At 38.2% G+C, this 23,394-nt stretch overlaps 1 protein-coding gene across 6 annotated transcripts in view; it reads left to right on the top strand.

Moving 5' to 3' along the window:
* Nucleotides 1–21,326, top strand: part of LOC117655756 (aldo-keto reductase family 1 member B1-like) — a 43,445-nt gene extending 22,119 nt beyond the window's left edge. For all 6 annotated transcript variants that reach the window (XM_087873669.1, XM_034403454.3, XM_087873667.1 and 3 more), the window contains 9 exons: nucleotides 2,282–2,449; nucleotides 3,591–3,707; nucleotides 6,483–6,560; nucleotides 8,787–8,909; nucleotides 12,137–12,243; nucleotides 14,516–14,597; nucleotides 15,322–15,405; nucleotides 19,591–19,673; nucleotides 20,808–21,326. In XM_087873669.1, the coding sequence (XP_087729795.1) occupies nucleotides 6,519–6,560; nucleotides 8,787–8,909; nucleotides 12,137–12,243; nucleotides 14,516–14,597; nucleotides 15,322–15,405; nucleotides 19,591–19,673; nucleotides 20,808–20,850 (564 nt within the window). In that variant the 5' untranslated portion in view covers nucleotides 2,282–2,449; nucleotides 3,591–3,707; nucleotides 6,483–6,518 and the 3' untranslated portion in view covers nucleotides 20,851–21,326. The remainder of the gene's footprint in view (nucleotides 1–2,281; nucleotides 2,450–3,590; nucleotides 3,708–6,482; nucleotides 6,561–8,786; nucleotides 8,910–12,136; nucleotides 12,244–14,515; nucleotides 14,598–15,321; nucleotides 15,406–19,590; nucleotides 19,674–20,807) is intronic.
* The last annotated feature ends 2,068 nt before the right edge of the window (nucleotides 21,327–23,394 follow it).

Below are 23,394 nucleotides of genomic sequence, written 5' to 3' on the forward strand. Positions count from 1 at the left end.
CCTTAGGAGCAGAAGAATTTGTTCCAGGAACCCTCAGATGCCTCAGATAATTTGCTTTCTTTATAGTTCTTGACATTTTGTTGTTTTTATGAACGAACTACCAGTGCATCACTTGAAAAATGGTTATGGTACATGCAGACCTAATTAAGATAACTATATATTTTGGGTTCAATTTTCATTGGACGTGCCAGCTGCACATCTGCAGAGTGGGAATCGGGACCAGCTGCATACTGGGGGTGCCCAGGCTATTAAATTTCTACTTATAAATAAATAAATAGCATTAGAGCCTCCCATGCTATATAGCATATCAGGCAGCAAGGGATCCTCCAGTATTTTCGGTTTTGGGCGAATACGTCAGCATCTTCCCATGTGAAATAAATAAATCCTTAGTGTAGATAATATCCTAAACAATTTCTGCTTTAACTAAGAATAAGCAGTGGTATCCTCCGAGTGTTTTGGGTTACAGCTTCTATAGTTGTAGAATTCCCCAGCATGCTGAACACTTCGGAAAATTACCAAGATTGAGAAACATTGAAGGTATTACAGCACACTATGTTTCATCAGTGGCCTGATTTGCACAGAGAAGTAATCAAGTTCTGGCATCCTAATTAATTGGGAACAAGCTGCATGTTATTGAACCTTTTGTACCTCCCACTACCACGAATGTCTACATCAATAATGAACAACACAGAATCAGTCCAGGTGCATTGGACTGATATCTCAGTAGCCCAACTAGAACAGTACATTCGCAAAGAACTGATCAACTGAAGGACCATGCACATCATCAGCAAAAGAGTGGTGACATCAAAGTAAGCAGTATTTCAAGGTTGTTGTTTTAAAAGGTCAGAATAGGGGTTGGGAGACAAATTGTTCCCATTTGTACAATCAAAAATCCATCCTGTCAAGAAATAGCCTTGAGTCCACCCATCAGAGAAGTTGCCAAGGCTGAGAAATACTGTTTTAGCCAATAACTAATAAATGTATCTAAAAATAAATAAAAGAGTCAGTTTGGTCTAGTGATAAAGGCACCAGTCTAGAAATCAGGAAACTCGGTTCTAGTCTCACCTTACTAGAACTCACCTTACTAGAACACCTTACTAGAACTAATCAGCTTACAGGCCAAATTCACCTCACAGGGTTGTTGTGGGGATAATAGGGGGAGGAAGGAGCATTAGGTATGTTCACCACCTTGAGTTATTTACAAAAATAAAGGTGGGTCTAAAACAATTCAAAACTAATAAACATATTGAATTACATTTCCCATTATCGCCAAACAACAAGGCTAACACATAAGGAGTTCCGGGAACCTTGATGCTTAGCGTTTTTTCTGCTCTCTTCTCATGTTTGCTATTGCAGAGTATTGAATTGTATCAGTATTTCCGTCAAAAATTGTAAATAAATTATATTGTAAGTAGGACTTAGAAATGACAGTCATTCCTTGTTTACCAAAGAAGAGGCTAAGCGTTAATAACTCTCCCATCCAAGATAGTATAACCCAGGGGTCCCCAAACTTGGCAGCTTTAAGACTTGTGGACTTCAACTCCCAGAATTCTCCAGCCAGCTATGATTTCTGGGAGTTGAAGTCCACAAGTCTTAAAGCTGCCAAGTTTGAAGACCTCTGATATAAGCAATCAAGAGCTAAAATGCAGCATTCTGACTTTTTACTCTCTATTCCTTTGAAAGCTAGCACCCCTCCTTAAGATATCTGCCGTGGTTTATTGACACTCATGTTTGTAATATAGTTTCTCACTAATGAAGGTTGCAAAGTTGGCCTATGTAGATGTGACAGTTTTCATTTTCCTTGCCTAGAGATATGCCTAGATGCTTCACTGTACATATTGTGATTAAATGTTGGCTGCAAATCAAGATAGGAAACCATGGTTAGAAAGATTAGGAAACCCTATTTTGTATCATGGTCTTTGTTAGCCATGGTTAAGTATAAGTACTTTCTATTCCTAATAAACTTTGTTTTCAAATTGACAAAAGGCAGGGTTGATGTGTGTTTTTGCATCATTTTTGTTAGCATGATAGACAAGCTGAATAATGATTAACTGGAATCACATATCATCCTATACTGTAAAATGATTTTCTTTATGGCTTAGCTTTAGGTGCAGATCAAAGGTTGCCATCTTAAGAAATATACCATTTTTGGATCTTGCCCAAAACAACCAACTGTGGTTAAATATTAAACTAATATCATCTTACTTTTCATAGGTAAGTTGCTTGCTATGTGACAAATTAGCCAAATAAGATTCTTGACTAGGATTCTTCTGTTGTCCAGTCTCCACCAGGAAAAGTAAAAGATGCTGTGAAGAAGGCCATTGATGTAGGCTATCGCCATATAGACTGTGCCTACGTGTACCAGAATGAAGAAGAAGTTGGCAACGGTATTCAGGATGCAATCAAGGGTGGGGTTGTAAAGCGTGAGGATCTTTTTATCGTCAGCAAGGTATATATATTTACATCTTAAAGTGGGGGGGGACCCTTAATTCTGAATGTTTTTTAAATACCCTGGATATTTGTGATCTCCCTGGAGTTTAGGAAGATTCAGCAGGATACAAATTAAATAAATAAATAACTGTTGTAGACATTAAAAATTATGTCAAATCATGCTGATTAGTTCCAGAGTTATATAAAGAGTGCAAGATTAGAACTAGAATGTCCACAACAGAATGTCCTGCTAGAAAGTGGCAGGCCGCGAATTCTAGTTCTGACTTAATTGTGAAAACCAACTGGATGACTTTGGGCCAATCATTCTCTCTCAGCCCAACTCACCTCACAGGGTTATTGTTCTGGGGAAAATAGGAGGAGGAAGATATCTTGGATATGTTCGCTCCCTTGAGTTATTTGTAAAAATGATTAAAGGTGGGATACAAATAAATAAATAAAATAAACATTACCAATGGTTGTATAAATCACACTTAAGAAATTTTCTATCCATCCAGTTAATAACCTTGTGGCAGGGATGAAATCCAGCAGATTCTTGAGAACCGGTAGCGGAAATTTTGAGTAGTTTGGAGAACCGGCAAATACCACTTCCGGCTGGCCCCAGAGTGGGGTGGGAATGGAGATTTTGCAGTATCCTTCCCCCAGGAGTGGAGAGGGAATGGAGATTTTGCAGTATCCTTCCCCTGCCACACCCACCAAGCCACACCACACCACACCCACCAAACTACACCCACAGAACCGGTAGTAAAAAAATTTGGAATTCATCACTGCCGTGTGGGGTTTGTTTTTGTACTGGTCATAGTTTTTGAACTACTTTTCAAGGCCATTTTTTGTAATGTGGATTGTGGCAGCAACTGCAGCTAGGCATCTCCAACCTCCTGATGGGATTGACCTGAAATTTAGTGCCCTTATCCAGTCTATTCTTGAGTTGAAGAATGGAGTGGTAATTTAAGGAAGTTGGTCTTTTTCTTGAAAGTTTCCACCCTCCAGATTTTTCATGTTTCTTATGTAAATCTGATTAATAGTCTGATTTTTAAATAATTCCTTATAATCCAGGGGAGTTATTATGGAGACGTTGACACCCATGTGTGCAATTTAGGGAACACGGGAACTAACTTCTCCACATGGTGTTTTTCTTACAGCTTTGGTGCACGTTCCATGAGAAGTCTTTGGTCAAGGGTGCCTGTCAGGCAACTCTGAAGGCCTTGAAGTTGAATTACCTTGACCTTTACCTTATCCACTGGCCAATAGGATGTAAGGTACTCCATATGGCTTCTCTTTTCTTTCTGGTGGGAGGAAAACTGACGCACAGGTACTGTAGGCTTCTTCATCCTTTCAGTATGTTTAGATTACAGCTCCCAGACTTCTGAAGCTGTTCAGCTTTTCTCCTGGTCAATCACCTGGGAACACAAGGCCCACAAGAAGATCATTGACGGTCCATCCCACACTTTCCCCATTGCTATCTGATTGGCATCAGAAAACTGAAGGGGGAACATGCAATGAAAAGCCTATGCTAAGCACCTCCATTCCCACGCATTTTATTTATTGGTTCAATTTATATGCCGCCCTTCTCAGGAGACTCAGGGCAGCTTACAATGCGTTAAGCAATAGCCTTCATACTTTTGTATATACCTGCTTAGTAGGGCTTTCGCCCCCACCCCCCCAAGCGGTGTTCTCTTTTTTATACAAAGTCAACTTATTGCCCCCACAATCCGGGTCCTCATTTTATCTACCTCAAAAGGATGGAAGGCTGAGTCAACCTTGAGACTGGTGAGATTTGAACTTGCAGTAATTGCAGGCAGCTGGTGCTAGTTAACTGCACTTTAATCTGCTGCGCCACCAAGGCTCTTGGTGGCGCCATTTGGATAAGTGGATGCGAAGAAGTCTTGAGTATGTAAAAGTGTAATAAGAAAAGTCATGTACAGAATATGGCCAGGGGGAGAAAACCCAGCTCCACAAGCAGCTCTAATCAAAACATATTTTTTTTTTGTGGGGTGGATTTTTCTGTTGTTCGAGTGAATCTGTGCTTGAACGGGTTTCTTGTTCCTGTGATTTAATTCTGGCCATAAATTTGACACTCTGTATTTAGAACACCAAGCTTGTAAGGATCCTATCAAAGGTACTTTTAATGGCAACTAGAACACAATTAACCCTAAAGTCCTTGAGTGATTACAGTTGAAGGATGGTGGTATAAACCTGGGGCTAGCAAAGTAAAGCCCGTGAAACACCTAGATGGCATCTACACAGCCACAAACCATGATTTTTAATTATTAGAAAATTTAAAAATGACTAACATCTCTTTTGAGAATTTCAGGGTGAAATATTCAAAACCTAGTAAGGTGTGGTGGTGTTAACTATTACATATTTTTATTTTGGGGTGCCAGTAGCATCTTAAGAGGCTGAACCATGGAATCTGCCTTCTAAAACCTTTTGCTGATGCCCTCTCTGGACTTTTTATATTTTCAAGTTCATTTTTAACTTTTATTTAAGTAACTGGCTGAATAGTTTCTTATGAATGTAAGAAAGTGCTGTTTTTAGTTTGTGAAAGGAATGTACAACAATGTGCTCTTACTTGGGGGACATAGATTATGGTATCTGTTTTGCAATCAGTACATTCCGTGTTTAGCCTCTGGTATCTCAAGGTAAAGCTATGAAAAATTACTGCAAGGAATTTAGAGAATCATTATTTAATTAACTTGATACTGCTTTGATTTTTTTTTTTAAAGCATCTTCCCAAATTCAGAACCAAGCACATCCTATTACGGATAGTCCTTGCTTACCAACTACCTCATTTAGCAATCACTCAAAGTTATGACAATGTAAAAAAAAAAGTAGCCAATCCTTACATTTACAGCCATTGCAGTGTCCCACAATCACTATTTAGGCAATTACAACAGGCACACATTTATGACCAACTCAGAGTTACACAATGATTATTTGTGCTTCCCAACTTGCTACTGATGAAAAAAAATAAATGGAGATGTGGAGGTAAAATTGTAAGTCATAGTCATGTGATGTCTTGCTTAACAACCGAATGGGAAATAATGTTGTAAACTTATCATAGTTGCATGACTTTCAACTTGTCAGATCCAATTGCAGTCATTAAATGAGGACAAGTTGAGCCGATTGTGAACTACTTGTAATTCCTTGATACCCTGAGAAGCCCCTAAAAATGGTCTCTTTCTGACTTTTCCTAAAAGGGTTGAAATAGGAGCAGGAAACTTCTGGGAGTCAGTGCTCACTTAGACCTCTCAAAGGACCCTAAATTCAGCTATTTAATTGCTGAGATCCAGTGGGGACAGTTTCAGACCATTTTGTGGACGGGTGAAAGATTTTTGATTATGCAAATGGAAGCAGTTTGGCCGTGACCTTCAAAAAATAAAAATGATGTTTACTTTGATGTCACCACTCTTTTGGCTGACGATGTGCATAGTCCTTCAGTTGATCAGGGACATGATGTAGGAAAAGAAGCAGAGCCAGGGGGCAGAGTTAAATGAGTAATTAGTCTAGAGTCATTACATTGTCACAAATGATCCAACTACCCCTCCCGAATTCCGTAAATTCTTATGTAGCACCAGTTTAGAATTCACCATTAGTTGATTAGATTATTGTCTATTGGCTGAGCAGTAAATCCTTTTGTATTGCAACATAATGTATGGTTCAGATACTTTGCGCCTGACATGAAATCTTTCAGCATTGTCTACCGGTAGTTTTGCATACTGATTAACACCACTAAGGAAAGCTCCACTGCTTGGTTCTTATATACCGTTTTTATTCAAAAAGTTAAGATACAAACCTCCCAAAAGATTTTTTTTTAAGAAAACAAACAAAACATTAAAATGTATGCATAAAAACACACACACATATGTATACATATACATACACACACACACACACACACACACACACACACACACACATAAAATCTCCACATTTATATTTGTAAAATGCACATATTTGATGCTCAGTTCTGACTAAGGCAGTGTCACCTATTTAGAAGTAAACTGACTTGGGCTCTTGCTATATATTGACAGGTAGGAGATAATCTGTTTCCTGTGGATGATAAAGGCATGATGATATCCAGTAACACAAATATTTTAGACACATGGGAGGTATGTTCAATTTCAATTAAAGATGTTTCTTCCCTGTATGCCAGAGGGATGTCAAACTGGATTTCTTGGAGGGCTGAATCTGCAATGTAGTCCTCTGCGGGCCGGAAGCGGGGAGGAGATGGGCCGGCCGGCCTCCTGCAGTACCCTGCTGGACCCGCAGCCCGTTTTCGCTAGCAGAGGCACCGCAAGCTGGTCCTTTGTATTTCCAGGCCGGCCCCTTGGGCCTTGAGTTTGACATCCCTGCTGTATGCAGTGGGTTGAATGTGGATATTTTATACCTTGTACTTTTATATTGCAAATATTATAACTTTGCATTTGTTGAAATTATAACATAAATTTTATGTCCTGGAGATTTTTCTGTTCATGATTTATTTTAATAAACTTGCTTAATTATGGATCCCTTTTGATTTTTTGATGATATTTACCAAAAATGAAAAATATTTTTGGTTAGAAATGCAGACTAGGATTTCCTTGGCTATTGCAAACTTTCAAGAGGAAGAGATTAAGGTATTTAAATCTCACTGTTCTCCCTCCTGTTTAGGATAAGCAAAAGAACCCAAAGAAAACAAAACAGCTGGAATTTTATATGTATATTTATATTAGACAGGCTTTGTGTAATAATTCTTTGTCCAGGAATGTTTGATGTTAATGTAATCTAATCTTCAACTTATTTCAATATGAAATGCACCAAGCATATGAATATGCAAAATAGGAATCAATAAAGGTGAATCTTACAATTAGTTTATTCCTTTTTCTTGAGAGAGAGAAAGCATCCTGAAAAGTCATATATGTGCAATTCAATTTCTATTAGCTGCACACCTTCTATTCTATGATAGTTTGAAGCATATCTAAATAACAAATGGAGATAGTCCTCGACTTACAACAGTTCATTTAGTGACTGTATAAAGTTACAGCAGCACTGAAAAAAGTGACAACTATTTTTCACACTTATGACCATTGCAGCATCCCAAAGCAAGGTTCGGATGCTTGACAACTGGTTCATTTTTATGACGGTTGCAGTGTCCCTTTTGTGACCTTCTGACAAGCAAAGTCAGTGGGGAAGCCAGATTCACTTAACAGCTGTTATACTAAGTTAACAACTAGAGTGATTCACTTAATAAATGTGGCAAGAAAAGTCATAAAATGGTGCAAAGCTCACTTAACAAATTTCTCACTTAACAACATAAATTTTATGCTCAATTGTGGTCGTAAGTCGAAGATTACCTGTAGGATGTCGTAACTGGAATTGGCTGCCCTATTCACCTAGTGCCGTGATGGCGAACCTATGGCAGGAGTGCTGGAAGTGGCACGCAGAGCCATTTCTCCGGGCACGCCAGCCGTGCCCGTTGCTCTTCCGGGTTCCAGCGTGCATGCTGGTCTTCGTGCACACGGGAGCACCGGAAACTGGAGGAATAGTTCCCTGGCATCATGTGCGCGCTGGGAAACTGAGCTTCCGGTTTCCGGTGTGTGCATGTGTGCCAGCCAACTGGTCTTCGTACACTCATGCGTGCCAGAAACAGGAAGACCAGGTAGCTGGCATGCATGTGCACACGGGAAACCAGAAGCTCAGTTTCCCAGCGAGCTTCTCTTGCAGTTTCTGGTGCTCCTCCGAGCGTGTGTGTACTCCCGTTTCGGCACTCGGTGCCAAAAAGGTTCGCCAACACTGACCTAGTGGGTATTTATATTTATACTCTTAACTGCTGGTAAAGTTATAACCCAGTCCTCTAACTTCAGAAATTGAATTGCTTATCTTCCTCTTCCTCTGAAACTCTCTTGTAGCCAATCCCTATGATTGGGACATTTAGGACAAAATGTGCTTTACTTTCAATTTATGTATGAACTCAACCAGATTTGACTTACAGAACAAATCATGGCTTACAGCAATTGTGACCCAGGCGCTTTAAGAGAGGGCCTTGGAAAATATCAACTCTCTCTCAGTACATGCTGTAATAATCAGTTCATTATTATTATACAAAAAGAATGAAAATAATCATCGACTGCCTTTCACAGCCTGATGTGTTCAGAAGTTTGCTTGTTGTGAAGTGGTAGAATTCCAGGAAGGTTGTACTAAGTGATGTTCCTGAATGCAAACCTCTTTATAATGGTTCTTCTCTTGCTGGTCTTGGGAAGTCCTAAAAAGACTAACATCAGACAGATTTTTCTGTTGATATATGTTTTATCTCTTTATCTGCTTTATCTCCTATTTGGTCATTGGTATGTCCTTAGGCAATGGAGGAACTAGTAGATGCTGGATTGGTGAAGGCAATTGGTGTTTCCAACTTCAACCATGAACAGTTGGAGAGAATCTTGAAGAAGCCCAAATTGAAATACAAACCTGCAAATAACCAGGTAAATTCATAGGAAGTGTTCTTTTTTACAAAGAATTATTTAAATAAAGAGAGATAAGTATAAAAATAATGTATTTCTAACTCAGGGGTCCTTGGTGATCTCTGAACTTGTTGATTTGTTGAGGGATTAGAGGAAATTTCTGAATGTACAATTGCCTTACACCTTCCCTCTCTTTAATTCACCATTCTGACAGCTGATCTCAACATTTTTAAGTGATTTGTCATTCTAATTTGAATTTCAGAGGAAGCTTGTTGATTGAAATTATAAATTAAAATTTAACATGATATACACTAACTGAAAGGTTTGTTTGTTTATTATCATTGAACTTGTAAAAAATTGAATCTACCAGTTTGTATGGCATTAGAAAAATACACTATTTTACAGACACTGGAATTAGATATTTTACAGTAACCTAAAATATATATTTACAGCTCGATAAGTTAAAATTATTGGAACAAAAGATGCTCTAGAGGAGATTCTTATGGTATCTGCTTTAAAAATATTTTTGAGAACATTAGGAATCAAAACCGACTTGAAGGCACATCATCTATTGAAATATCAAACTTATCTATAAATATACAATCACAAATTCAAATTGATTAGAAACTGTAACAGTTGCCTTTTTGCATTTCTACAGTCCATGATATATTCTGAAAAGAGGTATTGGATGACAGAGAAGAGTAAAATGATATTCTAAATATAGTTTGCCTGTTCTGTCGGATTCTGCTTGTGCACCGTCTTCTCCTGTATCTGTTTTGCAAATAAATTTTGAATTTCTAGACGTTTTTGAAATAAGGTATCTTGCAAACCCCATCCAGTCAGCAGCTCCTGATTAATAATCAGGATTCATACAGGGAATTTTTGGGAACTTTCAACGGTGTCTCTTTAATAAGCATTTCAGCCAGAAATAGAAGTAAATTCTTATGTAACCCTATACAGTACAGTAACAGTACCCTTTTTGTACACTTGCAAGTAAGTGAAGAACTCAACACATGAAGGCTGTAAAAACAATGCTTTTTTCAGAGTCTCAGTGAAAGTGCATGAATGACATATTTTTATCAGTTAAGTTACATATTCTTTTGACTTTCGTGTTAGGATTTCCAAATTTATTTTTTCCTTTGTGACACAAAAATCCTATCTACTTACAATTAATATTATTGTGAAATTTCTCTTGGCTAGAGGATGAAGTATTTAGCATCACATTAACCTGACATTTAATCATAATTTATTCACTAAACAAGACGTGGTTGATGTCACACAACCTGCTGAGTTACAAATCAAACAAATCATGGTGTAACATGGTAGAATTGCCAGGCCAACAAATAAAGTTGGAGTTTATTTTAAGGGAAAACATTGGGCTTACCTGTTAATTTTTCTTAAGCAGCAGTAAGGAAATTCAGCATTAAAATCCTGCTAACTATTAAGTAAGGGCTGCAGTGTGATGCAGTTACCGTATTTTTCAGAATATAAGACGCACCTTTTTCCCCCCTAAAAAGGGGGGGAAAAGGTGCGTCTTATACACCGAATGTAGCCCTGCCCAACCACTGGCCCCCACCCTTTGGCCTGTGCCTTGCAGCAATTACCTCCTTGCAACCAAACAGCAAGAAAAAACAGCTCCTTCCAGCTTCAGCATAGACTAATTAGCACAAGTTGATTAGATCAGCCTCCCAACTGTCAGCTGATTTGCTCTCAGCTGTTTTGCACAGGGCTCTGCTGCTTGCTTCAAGGAAGAAAATTGCTGGAGCAGATTTTTTTTTCCCTTGTGCTAATCAAGCTATGCTGAAAACGAAACTAAAAGTAAAGCAGACTGTTTGCTGTTTGGTGCAAGGAGGCAAAATTAGGCAGAGGGAGATTACTTTTTCTTCTTTTTCCTCACCAAAAAAGGTAGGTGCAAACAATGGGAAATTTAGGGCAAAAAAGGAGAGTTCAAGATTTTAAATACAAAAGAAAAAAAGGAGAAAAAAAAGGCAAAAATAAAAATGGGAAGGGAGAAAAAGAAAAAGAAATGAAAGAGAAAAATGTTATACATATTTAGAATTGAAATATGAATAGGTAAGAAATAAATGGGAAATCATGATTGTAAAAATGAAATGAATAATAATTGGAATATTTGTCTTTGTATTTTTGAAATCTAGACAATGATAAGTTTTTAATTTTTATTTTTTTTAGAAATATGAATAAGTATAAACTGTAACACTTGAAATACCTTTAATGGTATATGGTGGTGAAAGTAAAAAGGATTAAATTATAGCTTGGATAACAGCTAGAACATTTTTAAATTTAATTAGGGAAATTGTAATGATTGAAATATTTTTAATTATATATTGTGATGAAAGTAGAAATGATTAAGTTGTGATTTGGAGGATTATATGGGCAAAACTATGTGGGTTATTGGGAGAGTTTAAGATGTGAAAATGAGTAACATAAGGGAAAAATTATTTGGTTTATTATTATTGGTAAATATAATTAATTGATTTGTAAGAAATTGGATTGCATGGAAATAATTGGAATATTCATGTTCATATTGATTAATATACAAAAAAGATAGTTATATAACTAATTGATCTATATTAAATGTTGAATTTGTATTAAACAACTGTATTACATAATTACATAATTAACCAATGTGAGGATGGATATAAAAATAGATGACAATGGGAAGGGGTATAATATAGAATAGAAGGGAAAAATTGAATTTGATTATGATTAGAGATGAGGATGAAGGGTAATATTGGTTTTTTTTTAAAAATAGATGAGGAATAAATATGGCAAAAAGGAAATATAGAAATTGTAAATTTAATTGAAATGACTGAACACTGTTTAAATTTGTGAACCAGCCAAATACTCTGTTCAAAGAAAATACATTGTATGTTTGTATGTGTGTGTCTAAAAAATAAAAAATAAAAACTTTAAAAAAAAACCACCCAAAAAAGGTAGGTGCATCTTATACTCCAAAAAATACGGTACATAGGGAAGTCTTGTGATTGAAATTTAACATGGATGGTAATGTAGCTTTAAAAAAGGCAATCATGTTTTCTGAAGAAACAAGCTGTTTGAAACGGGACATGGTTTTTCTCTCCCACAGTGAAAAGAAGCTGGCTGGCTGAGTCCACAGTTGAACTTGACCCAAATGCAGATTGTATATTTTTTTAAGGGAAACATTTTGAATTTCAACCTGTTTCGGGATAATAAACATAGACTGACATCCATTTTTGTATATGTTGTAGGTTGAATGCCATCCGTACCTTACTCAGGAAAAGCTGATTGAGTACTGTCAGTCCAAAGGGATCTCCATCACGGCCTATAGTCCCCTTGGCTCTCCGGATAGACCCTGGTGAGAATATTTGATCTTTTACTCCTGCACTGAGCAAAAGATGCCGGAGCTGAGAGTTCTTGAACATCTGATTTGCTAATCATTAACCGCACATTGGAATGCATAAATGGGAAATGGAAATGATTCAAGAGCTAATGCGCGCCCTGAAATTATTTTATTTTATTTATTAAATTTATTTGCCACAATTCTCCCTACCCAGCACCTCTGGACAGTTTACAGCACAATATAAAATAATGAGACCATTAAAAACATTCAGCATTAAAATTAAAACATATTGCCACCTATTTGTCCCTTTTATCTAATCTACTAACCACCTCCAAATTGGGATGCCTACATCAAGCCATCAAACCGGTTGGCAAAGGCAGTGGGGCAGAGGTTAGAGTGCAGTACTGCAGGCTACTTCAGCTGACTGCTAGCTGCAGTTTAGCAGTTCAAATCTCACCAGCTCAAGGTCGTCTCAGCCTTCCATCCTTCCAAGGTGGGTAAAATGAGGACCCAGATTGTTGGGGGCAATGCGCTGACTCTGTAAACAGGTTAGAGAGGGCTATAAAGCACTGTGAATCTGTATTTAAATCTTATTGGTATTGCTACTTCTGCTGACTGCCGGCTGCCTTCAATTTGGCAGTTTGAATGTCACCAGGCTCAAGGTTGTCTCAGCCTTCCATCCTTCCAAGGTGGGTAAAATGAGGACCCAGATTGTTGAGGGTAATACGCTGACTCTGTAAACGGGTTAGAGAGGGCTATAAAGCACTGTGAAGCGGTATATAAATCTTATTGGTATTGCTACTTCTGCTGACTGCTGGCTGCCTGCAATTTGGCAGTTCGAATCTCACCAGGCTCAAGGTTGACTCAGCCTTCCATCCTTCAAAGGTGGGTAAAATGAGGACCCAGATTGTTGGGGGCAATACGCTGACTCTGTAAACCGCTTAGAGAGGGCTGTAAAGCACTGTGAAGCGGTATATAAGTCTAAGTGCTATTGCTATTTTCAGGCCCTTTCGGAAAGCCAAGAGAGTGGGGGCAGATCTCACCTCGACGGGCATGACATTCCAAATGGTGGGAGCCACAGTAGAAGAAGCTCTCTGCCACCCTTCGGCTTGTCGGGGTCCACAGCATACAGAGCAAGTGGGCTAATCCCAAATTATAAAGCAAAATGGAGAAATGTAGTTCTCATGATATTTCTGAATCAAAACCAAACATTCCCAGCCATCATAATCTGCCCAAAAAAAAAAAAAAAGATGATGGACAACACATAGTTCAACAGATGAACCCCCACTTCATCTACTTGTGGAAACCTGGAAATATTAGGAGACATTTTTGCCAGTTATAACATAGCTATCTATAGATGGATGAGTTGAATCGTTTTTTATTGTCTCTACAAAAATTGTATTTGTGATTAGTAGGAGGAATCTGGAAACATTATAAAAATAATTATAATGATTATTAATGGTGACCATTCATAATGTAATATAACAGTAAATAACAGAAGCAGTAGTAATTATTAGAGAAACATGTAAGGTAATGCAGGTAACGGATTACATGTAAGGTAGTGACAGATTTGATACAGAGAGAAAAAATTAGAAAGTTGGATGCATACAATGTGATGCCTAAAATCACATCAAGTGTGTTTGTTGTTTAAACCTAAGGAAACTATACTGTGCTAGGTGAGCCTACCCATTTTTATACATTTTTTAAATATAAAAAAATATATTTATACAAATAATTTATACAAAACACACAGGATCATAAGAATTTATTTATTTATTTGTTTGTTTGTTTGTTAAATTTATTTGCTGCCTACTTTTCTGGTGGGGCTACTTTAGGCAGCTTACTTAGTTTACTTAGCCTGTTCTGTTATACAAATTTACCCAATGTGTTTTATAAATTATTTCTGGTTGGGTGATCTTCATTAATTATACTTTAACTGAATAGACGAGATTCAGGTAAATATTATGTACGTGTGAGAAAGCTCTCCAAGATCACCAGATGCATTCAGGGCTAATGAGATGTTAAGCCCTATGCTTATCATCTCACTGCCAAACCCCTGAACTAAAAACAAGAACTTTTCTTCTTTTTTGAAATCTGTAGAGGATGAAATCATATATTAGGAAGAAAAGCTGATTTGGGAAAATGTTACAAGATACTGTAGTGATGCATTATTTTCCATTCTAGTTAGTTAGCCTTGCATCTGGATAACAATACTTTTATTCCTACTAAATGTAAATTTTCTTAGTGTTATTAATTATTTGCTAACCTTGGTTTCCTTTAATGCTAGGGCCAAGCCTGAAGACCCTTCACTCCTGGATGATCCAAAAATTAAAGAGATTGCAGCTAAACACAATAAAACAGCAGCTCAGGTGGGTACATGTGCAGTTAAGTAGGAAATCTCATAGATCAAATGGTTATTGGAAGGACAGATCCTCTAAGGCAGGAGTCCCCAACTCCCAGTCCGTGGACTGGCACCGAACCACGGCATGCCAAAAACAAGGTCGCGCAAACAAGCAAAGCTCCATCCATGGGATGCAGGCAGCATACGAAACTATGTCCTCTCCAGTCTGTGGAAAAACCTCTCTCCATGGAACCAGTCCTTGCTGCCTAAAAGGTCAGGGGCCACTGCTCTAAGAAGCAACATATAACTCCTAGGTAGGCTGTACTAACCAAGATACCAAATAGTGTAGAAAAGAATGGTCCATTTTGCTGGGGCATGGGCAGGGGTGAAATCCAGCAGATTCTGGAGAACCGGTAACAGAAATTTTGAGTAGTTCGGAGAACTGGCAAATGCCACCTCTGGCTGGCCCCAGAGAGGGGTGGGAATGGAGATTTTACAATATCCTTTCCCCAGGAGTGGGGTGGGAATGGAGATTTTGCGGTATCCTTCCCTTGCCATGCCCACCAAGCCACACCACGCCCATAGAACCGGTAGTAAAAAAATTTGGATTTCACCACTGGGTGTGGGGCAATGTGTTCTTGGAAGAGTTTGTATGTCAGCCTGTTAATATACATGCATGAGTTGAGTGGGAGTAGGATACAATTTTTCCGATGAGTAATCCTTACTTGGTTTGGCCTGGTCTTGGTTCTCAGGTCCTGATCCGGTTTCATATCCAGAGAAATACAATTGTGATTCCAAAGTCCATCACTCCATCGCGGATTGAAGAAAACTTCAAGGTAAAAATAATACTCACTTCTGGATTAGTTGGTTCCTACATAGCATATTGTGGTTGGTCATACAGTCAGCCAGATGTTTAGATTGGATTTGGCATTTTTATCAACCTATCGGGTGCTTCCCAAGGACCTGGGATAGGCAGATGTTTTTTATTATTATTATTATTATTATTATTATTATTATTATTATTATTATTATTATTATTATTATTATTTACTTTATTCATTAAACATGAAACTCAGTCAACTGAACATTCAAAAATGCATCACAAATACCATTGACTGGTGCTAATGGTTGATAGAGGTTGCTGCCAGCGTCCTAGGTATCAACCAAGTACCTTCTTAAGATGTACGATGTTCCAAGTAGCGCACTTTTTTGAAGTTCCGCTGGTGTTATTGCAGGAAGTTGTTGATGTATCTTATAAAATTCTTGGACATAGTACCAAGTGCCCCGATGACAATGGGTGTCACTGTTACATGTTTCACTTTATTATGCAACATGTAAAATTTTACTATGTAACATGTAACATATTACATGTTACTATTATATTATTATTATTGTTGTTGTTGTTGTTGTTGTTGTTATCAGCAACCCAGATCAATCCAAGATAGGATGAAGAGTTCTTCATTGGAGATTATGGATTAATGTGTGCGATTGGTATGGTTTGGGTTGGTAGATGGATATTTTTTGACTTCCCAGTGACTCTCCAAATCACAATGCTGATGTATGATATAAATACAATGCTGCTTTGAACACTAAAAAAATGGTTATTTGCAATTATATTCCCCGCTAAGGATAGTTGTGAGTCATTTTTGTGGTTTAATTAAAGCAAAGTGCAGCCAACACCTGACTTGCTTCCCTGCCTAAGAGATTATTAGAACTTGGTCTTCCTTGTCTTAACATACTAATTGTTTTATTCTACACCACCCAGAGTCACTCGTCAGTGAAATGGATGGCATATAAATTTAATAAATAAATACATCATCATGGCTCTCATGTGGGATATGTTTGTTATTCATTAAATGGAGATTTTTCTGTTTATTAAAGATTCCAAATTTGATGCTTTAGATCAGGGGTGTCAAACTCGATTTCATTGAGGGCCGCATCAGGGTTGTGTTCAACCTTGGGGGGCTGGGGTGGGTGTGGCCAGAGTGTGCGTGGCCTGCTCAATGTCACTCATGTCAGGGGCGCTTGTGACAGCCCATGCGCTCTGCCAGAGAAAACAGGCTCCCAAGCTCAGTTTCCGGCTGCGATGGCCTCCTTTTCGCTGGCAGAGGGTTGCAGGAGGCCATCGCAGCCAGAAACCGAGCTCGGGAGCCCGTTTTCTCTGGCAGTGGCACCACGGGCCAGTCCCTCATTGTTTCCAGGGTGGGCCTGCAGGCCAGATCTAAGTACCTTGTGGGCCGGATCCAGCCCACAGGCCTTGAGTTTCATAGCAAAATTCATAGCCGATTCCATTGATATTAATTGACCTGAGCGACACGAATATATTGCTTTTTTAATAGTGATCTCACACCCCTGCTTTAGGTTCTTCCAACAGATGGAAGAGCATACATTTTGTGATGTTTTCTCTACTAACTCCTGCAATTTACAGGAAGTCCTTGATTTACAGCCATTCATTTAGTGACCCTTCAAAGTTAGATCAACACTGGGGGGAAAAAATGACCGATGACCAGTTTTCACACTTACAACGCTTGCAGCATCCCCATGGTCGTGTGATCAAAATTCAGACGCTTGGGATATCTATGACATTTTGCAGAGTCCTGGGATCATGTGCTCACCTTTTACGACCTGACAAGCAAAGTCAATGGGGAAGCCAGATTTGCTTAATAGCCGTGTTACTAATTTAATAACTGCAGTGATTCACTTAACAACTGCAGCAAGAAAGGTCATAAAATAGGGCAAAATTCACTTAACAACTATCTCACATAGCAACAGAAATTTTGGGCTAAATTTTAGTCATCAGCCGAAGCTTATTATCTGTAATAGGATTTCATAGCAGAAGTTGGAAAAACCCCAAGACTTAGAAAAACAACTTCTAATCCAAATAGATGCTTCAGAAAAAGATGGACAATGTCATAAAGCCTAGCTGGGTTTTACACTGAGCCATAATGTGTTTTATTGGATTAGTGATTTAGTGCATCAGATGAATCATCATTGAGACTTGTTTAATAAACTAGGGGGTGAAAATAAATGAGGTATTAGAATGCGTGGGTGCAATTACTCTCAGCTTTCCTCTTCTGAACTTAGTTTGTCAAATAAAACAGAACAGAACAGAATAGAATAGAATAGAATAACAGAGTTGGAAGGGACCTTGGAGGTCTTCTAGTCCAACCCCTGTTCAGGCAGGAAACCCTATACCATTTCAGACAAATGGTTATCCAACCTCTTCTTAAAAACGTCCAGTGTTGGAGCATTCACAACTTCTGCAGGCAAGTTGTTCCACTGATTAATTGTTCTAACTGTCAGGAAATTTCTGCTTAGCTCTAGGTTGCTTCTCTTCTTGATTAGTTTCCATCCGTTGCTTCTTGTCCTACCCTCAGGTGCTGTGGAGAATAGCTTGACTCCCTCTTCTTTGTGGCAGCCCCTGAGATACTGGAACGCTGCTATCTTGTCTCCCCTAGTCCTTCTTTTCATTAAACTAGACAGACCCAGTTCCAGCAACCGTTCTTTATATGTTTTAGCATTCAGTCCCCTAATCATCTTTGTTGCTCATGAGTTGACTAAGAGTGAGAAAATATAAATAAGATTCGGCTTGAAGACTCTCCTTTCACTCCCAAGAACAAAACCGCTCACCCCAATTGTGAAATGACGGATATTACTGAAAGGTGGCTTTGAATGAATTATAAGACTCTTGAGCCCTGCTGGCATTGTTTGATACAGTTCCTATTTTTCTTGATCGTCGGGTGGAGCAGATTGGAGTTAACAGAAGACATGTCTGAACAGGCAAATGTTTCCCAACCCAGCCGTAGCTTCTTATAATTGCTTTGGGCCTCTTTGTGTATGTGGCAGTTATTGCATTTCTCATTAAAGATGAGCTACGCTGATAGGCAAAGAGTTACCTGCATGGAGGTTTGTAGTGATCAGCAAAAAAGAATACGATTATTACATGTGCACTCAACTATTGGCATTGTAGGACTTGATGGGAACTGGCTAATTTAGAGATTAATTGCATTCCTTTTCTCCTTTACCTTTCTTCTGGTCTGGTTGGCTCACCCATCTCTTGCCTATGCCAGTGTTTCGCAACCGTGGCGACTTTAAGATCTGTGGACTTCAACTCCCAGAATTCTAGGAGTTAAATTCCACAGATTTTAAAGTCACCAAGGTTGAGAAACACTGATCTATGCCACTAATGGACTACTTAGGGCCATCCTGCTACATTTTTGTAATCCTCAGGATATCATCAATTTTGGCACCTCAATTCCCACTGAAAAGGATCTTTTTTGTGAAATGTTTATTCTGACTGATAACAGTTATACATGAACACAGAGATGGAAAGAAAATTGGCTAAGAGTAGGGCTATATTGTATAAAATGATAATTTCCGTGTGTCATTTGTTCCAAAATTACAGTCTTTGGGGAAGAAGGAACACGAACAGTAACCTGCAACTCTATAATTACTCTAATTATGCTGTGGCTTTGAGATCACTATTAAAAAAGTGAATATATTCTTATTGCTCAGGTCAAATAATATCAATGGAATCTACTATGAATTTTCAACAGAGTTGCCAAATAGTTGCCCAAGCCAACTATAAACTTCCAAGTGCTGGGAATGGATTGTGCTTAAATGTCGTCCTTATTTTTGTTAGCCTGCTTGTTTTGATCAGGGCAAACAGAAGCGTTCTGTTTATTTTTAATTTAACTGCTTTCAAGAAGCAGAGGATTACAGACATAGGTTGATACAAATGTGTGCTGCTGAAATATTTCTGTAGGCAGCAAAACCAGGCACAGAATGGCATTGAACTGTACTTGACAATGGCAGAAAATCAATTTCTTCTTAAATATAAATGAAAAACAGGAGTGTACTTCCTTAGACCTTCAGAAATTTTGGATAATAATTGTACGAAATGGGATTCATATAGTATATGGCACCCAGTGTTAAAGGTTTCTCAAGCATGTCATTCCACAGAAATATCGTTTTGGGAGTTCTTATAATTTTTTATTGTTACTTTTTCCCCTGCCTGCTAGGTATTTGACTTTGAGTTGTCTAAGCAGGACATGGAAACCATCCTCAGTTTCAACAGGAACTGGAGGGCATGTGCAATGACCTCGTAAGTATGATTTGGAGAAAATGTTGGGAGTATTGTCCAATTCAGTACTAACTAGAGCTATGATGCTTTCTTGGGCAACAGCTTCTAAAAAGCCCTTGTATGATTTTATGGGCAGCTGAACAACAGAGATTTCTTTTGTGCAATTTTTTTAACACAACTAGAATTCGGGTTTTGTATGATTTTTTTTTTCTGTAAAATTATACATGTTTTGGATATTTAGATTATCTTGAAACAAAATAAAAGACTACTCTTTTTGGAATTAGTTTTACTGTCATTTTTATGACCATTTTTGAAATTAGAATTGATCTAAATTAATATAGTTGCACAACATGATTTTTGAATTGAGGGGGAATTCCCGGTTAACCATGGATCAAACCATAACATGGAATGAGTGGTAAATGATTAGTTATACTAAGTAAAAAGTTTCCTCAATATAAACAATATGTTCAACCTAATCCATTTTACTAGAAACAAGGCTTCCTAGTTGGATTCCCATGTTACACCAAGCCACCATGTCATTTCTTTGATTTAACAAATCCAAACAAAGCTAGCTCTTACGATCTATAAACTGCTGTTTTTCAATCAGTAAGTTGCACAAACCAACTGATTTCTTATTTATTTAACAAATCAGCAGACGCAGGGCTGTCAAACTCGATTTCATTGAGGGCTGCATCAGGGTTGTGTTTGACCTTGTGGTGGGGGGGCATGGCCAGCTTGACGTCATTCATGGGGGCGCCTGTGGTGGCCTGAGTGCTCTGCCAGTGAAAACAGGCTCCCGGGATCCATTTTGGCTGTAACGGCCTCCTGCAACCCTCTGCCAGTGGAAACAGAGCTCAGGAGGACCGCATGCAGCCCTCCCCAGCTCCATTTTCACTGGCAGAGGCACTGTGGGCCGGTCCTTCGCTGTTTCCAGGGCAGCCCCGCGGGCCAGATCTAAGTACCCTGCGGGATGGATGTTAGATAAGGCTACATTTGTTTGATGATCACAGTTTGTGCAAACTCGTGCTAGATGATATCAAGGACTTTCGAAACAGCAAGTTTAGGGCATTAACATACAATTCTTGCTTTGGCCTGCCCTCCCACGACAGACTTAAGTACCATTTAATTCTTTTGTCTGATTCTTTCTCTCTTCAGGTGTATCAATCACAAGGAATATCCTTTCAGCATTGAATACTAAAAGTCCTGAAAAAGAAAGGAGTACCCAGTGGATTGTTGGTGTTGATTTTGTTGGCATTTCTTTTGGGATCAGCCTCTCCATGCAATCTTTATAAACTTTTTTCTGCCTAAATTAGATATAATGTGATTATTTTTATAAGCATATATTTCTCTGGCGAGATCATAAGTGGCTGGAGCTTTAGAAAAATGAGCTGTAATTTAATTTGTCTTATATTTCTTCTGAAACCATTTCAAATTAATGTCTCCTGTTTGAAAAAGCAGAACAACTTTTTAATATTTGGGGTGGGGTGGGAAAGTTTAATGATTTGTGTGTATGCTTGTATTGCACTTAACTTTTTCTCTGGCTCCAGACTTGATGCATTAAACCTTTGGTGGAGTTGTATGTTTTTGTTGTTAACTCTGTGGAATTCTCATTCAAAAATTTGGAGTGTATTCTTCTAAGAGTGTTACGTTTAATAAAACTGTTTGGTTATTCTAGTAGCTCTAGTAGCTCTTCTGTTTCCTGATGATAGAAATCATATTAGCCATGAATAATTTCAAAAGCCACATGTTCAAAACAGATATATTAAAAGCCTATAATAGGAGCCCTGGTAGACAGTGATTAGAATGCAGTATTGCAGGCTAACTCTGCCCACACTCTGGAGTTTGATCCTGAAAACTCACGGTTGACTCAGCCTTCCATCTTTCCAAGGTTGGTAAAAATGAGGATCCAGATTTATTTTTTTATAAAAGTTTTTTATTTTATAGACAAACAAACATACAATACATAATCAATCATTCAGTGTATCATCTAAGTACATCTATTTTGTGTCTTCTTCCTACTCCTCCACTATTTATCATATCTTAATATTATCATTTCATTTATTATAACATTTCTCCCACATTTCTTGCTTTTCTATTAATACATTTATCTATCTTCTTTCTCTTCTTTCTTCTTCACTCATTTCATTACATTACCCTATATATATCTCTTCTCTAACCAATGATAAAATTGTCCCCATCTTAAAATATTCCGATTCCTCTCTTTCTTTAATTGTCAAAGTCAATCTATTCATTTCTGCACAATCCAATATTTTCTTAATTACTTCTCCCTCTGTAGGGATTTTCTCTGCTCTCCATCTTTGCGCAAATACTATCCTCGCTGCAGTTAAAACATGTATAATCAAATATGTATTTTCTTTACTAAATTTCTCTGGTAAAATACCCAATAGGAACAGTTCAGGTTTTAAATCCATATGTTGTTGTATCATTTCTTCTAACCATGTTTTAATTTTAATCCAATAATTTCTTGCTTCTGGACACGTCCACCACATATGTTAATACGATCCTGGTGTCTGATGGCATTTCCAACATTTAGCTGATTTATCTTTAAACATTTTTGCCAATTTTTCAGGTGGCATGTGCCATCTGTAAAACATTTTGCATTGATTCAGTGAGGATCCAGATTGTTGGGGCAATATTGTAAACCTCTCAGAGAGTGCTATAAAAGCAATATGGAGTGGTATATAAATTTTAAGTGCTACTGTTATTGCTATAATATTCAAAGGAAATACCTTATGGTTTCCAGGTTAGAATGGTTACCAATATACCTCACCCCAAAAGGGATGAAGACTTAGATCAGCAGCACACTGTATGGATAAAGGGTTGGCAGGCCTTCAGAGATAGGTTTTGTGTTGGAATCTCTGTGAGTCTCGATATTCCAGTTGCTTTTTGGGAAGACACACAACTCTAGTCAAGGAAGGAATCCTACTTGGACCTTAAGGGACATTGCAAGGAGCAGAATAGAGGAAGGGTCCTTCATTCTAACCTCTTGCTCAATGCAGGGGTCCAACTTAAAACATCCCAAATGGATGGCTAGCTAATCTTTGCTGGTATACCTCCGATAAAGAGCACCCCACCACTACCTGACTGAATACTTGGTTCAACAGTCACTACTTTTCATTATTGCAAAGTTTTTTCTAACAATGTACCTTACATCCTGCAAGTAAGTCACTCTATGGAGTAAGAGAAAATGTTTCAACCTTCTACGTGACATCCTATCAGGTATCTGAAGAATCATAGTACCTTCCCCTTTTCTCAAAACTAAATGTGCAATTTGACTCTGGAAAGAGTGCAGAGAACAGCAACTTCTCTGTTGTTCTCTGCACTCTTTCTAGAGTCCCTTAACTTTATAGGCAGGGTCTCCCAAGCCAGGCAGGCCATATCCAAGAAAACTATGAAACAAATCTCTATTACTGGGTCAGTCACCATTCGGGTCAACATGGATTGCATTTAATGGTAGAGTTCCTGGACACCGTGTGACAAGGAAATAACAATACTCAGTTCCATTTGTTAGGCAACCAGGATAAGGAACTGCGAAGCCGCTTGAAATTATAAAATACTATTATATATCAAGTCCATCAACTTCTGCCTTGTTTTTGTTTTTTAATTTAGAGACTGCCTGTTACTATCCAAGTATCTGGGCAATTTACAGGTACAAATAAACCATAAACCATGGTCTTCCGGGTGCGATTCAAGGTGTTGGTTACCACCTTTAAAGCGCTCC

The sequence above is a fragment of the Pantherophis guttatus genome, chromosome 7 (assembly GCF_059756535.1).
Source record: "Pantherophis guttatus breed Tessera chromosome 7, ASM5975653v1, whole genome shotgun sequence".
Classification (NCBI taxonomy): domain Eukaryota; kingdom Metazoa; phylum Chordata; class Lepidosauria; order Squamata; family Colubridae; genus Pantherophis; species Pantherophis guttatus.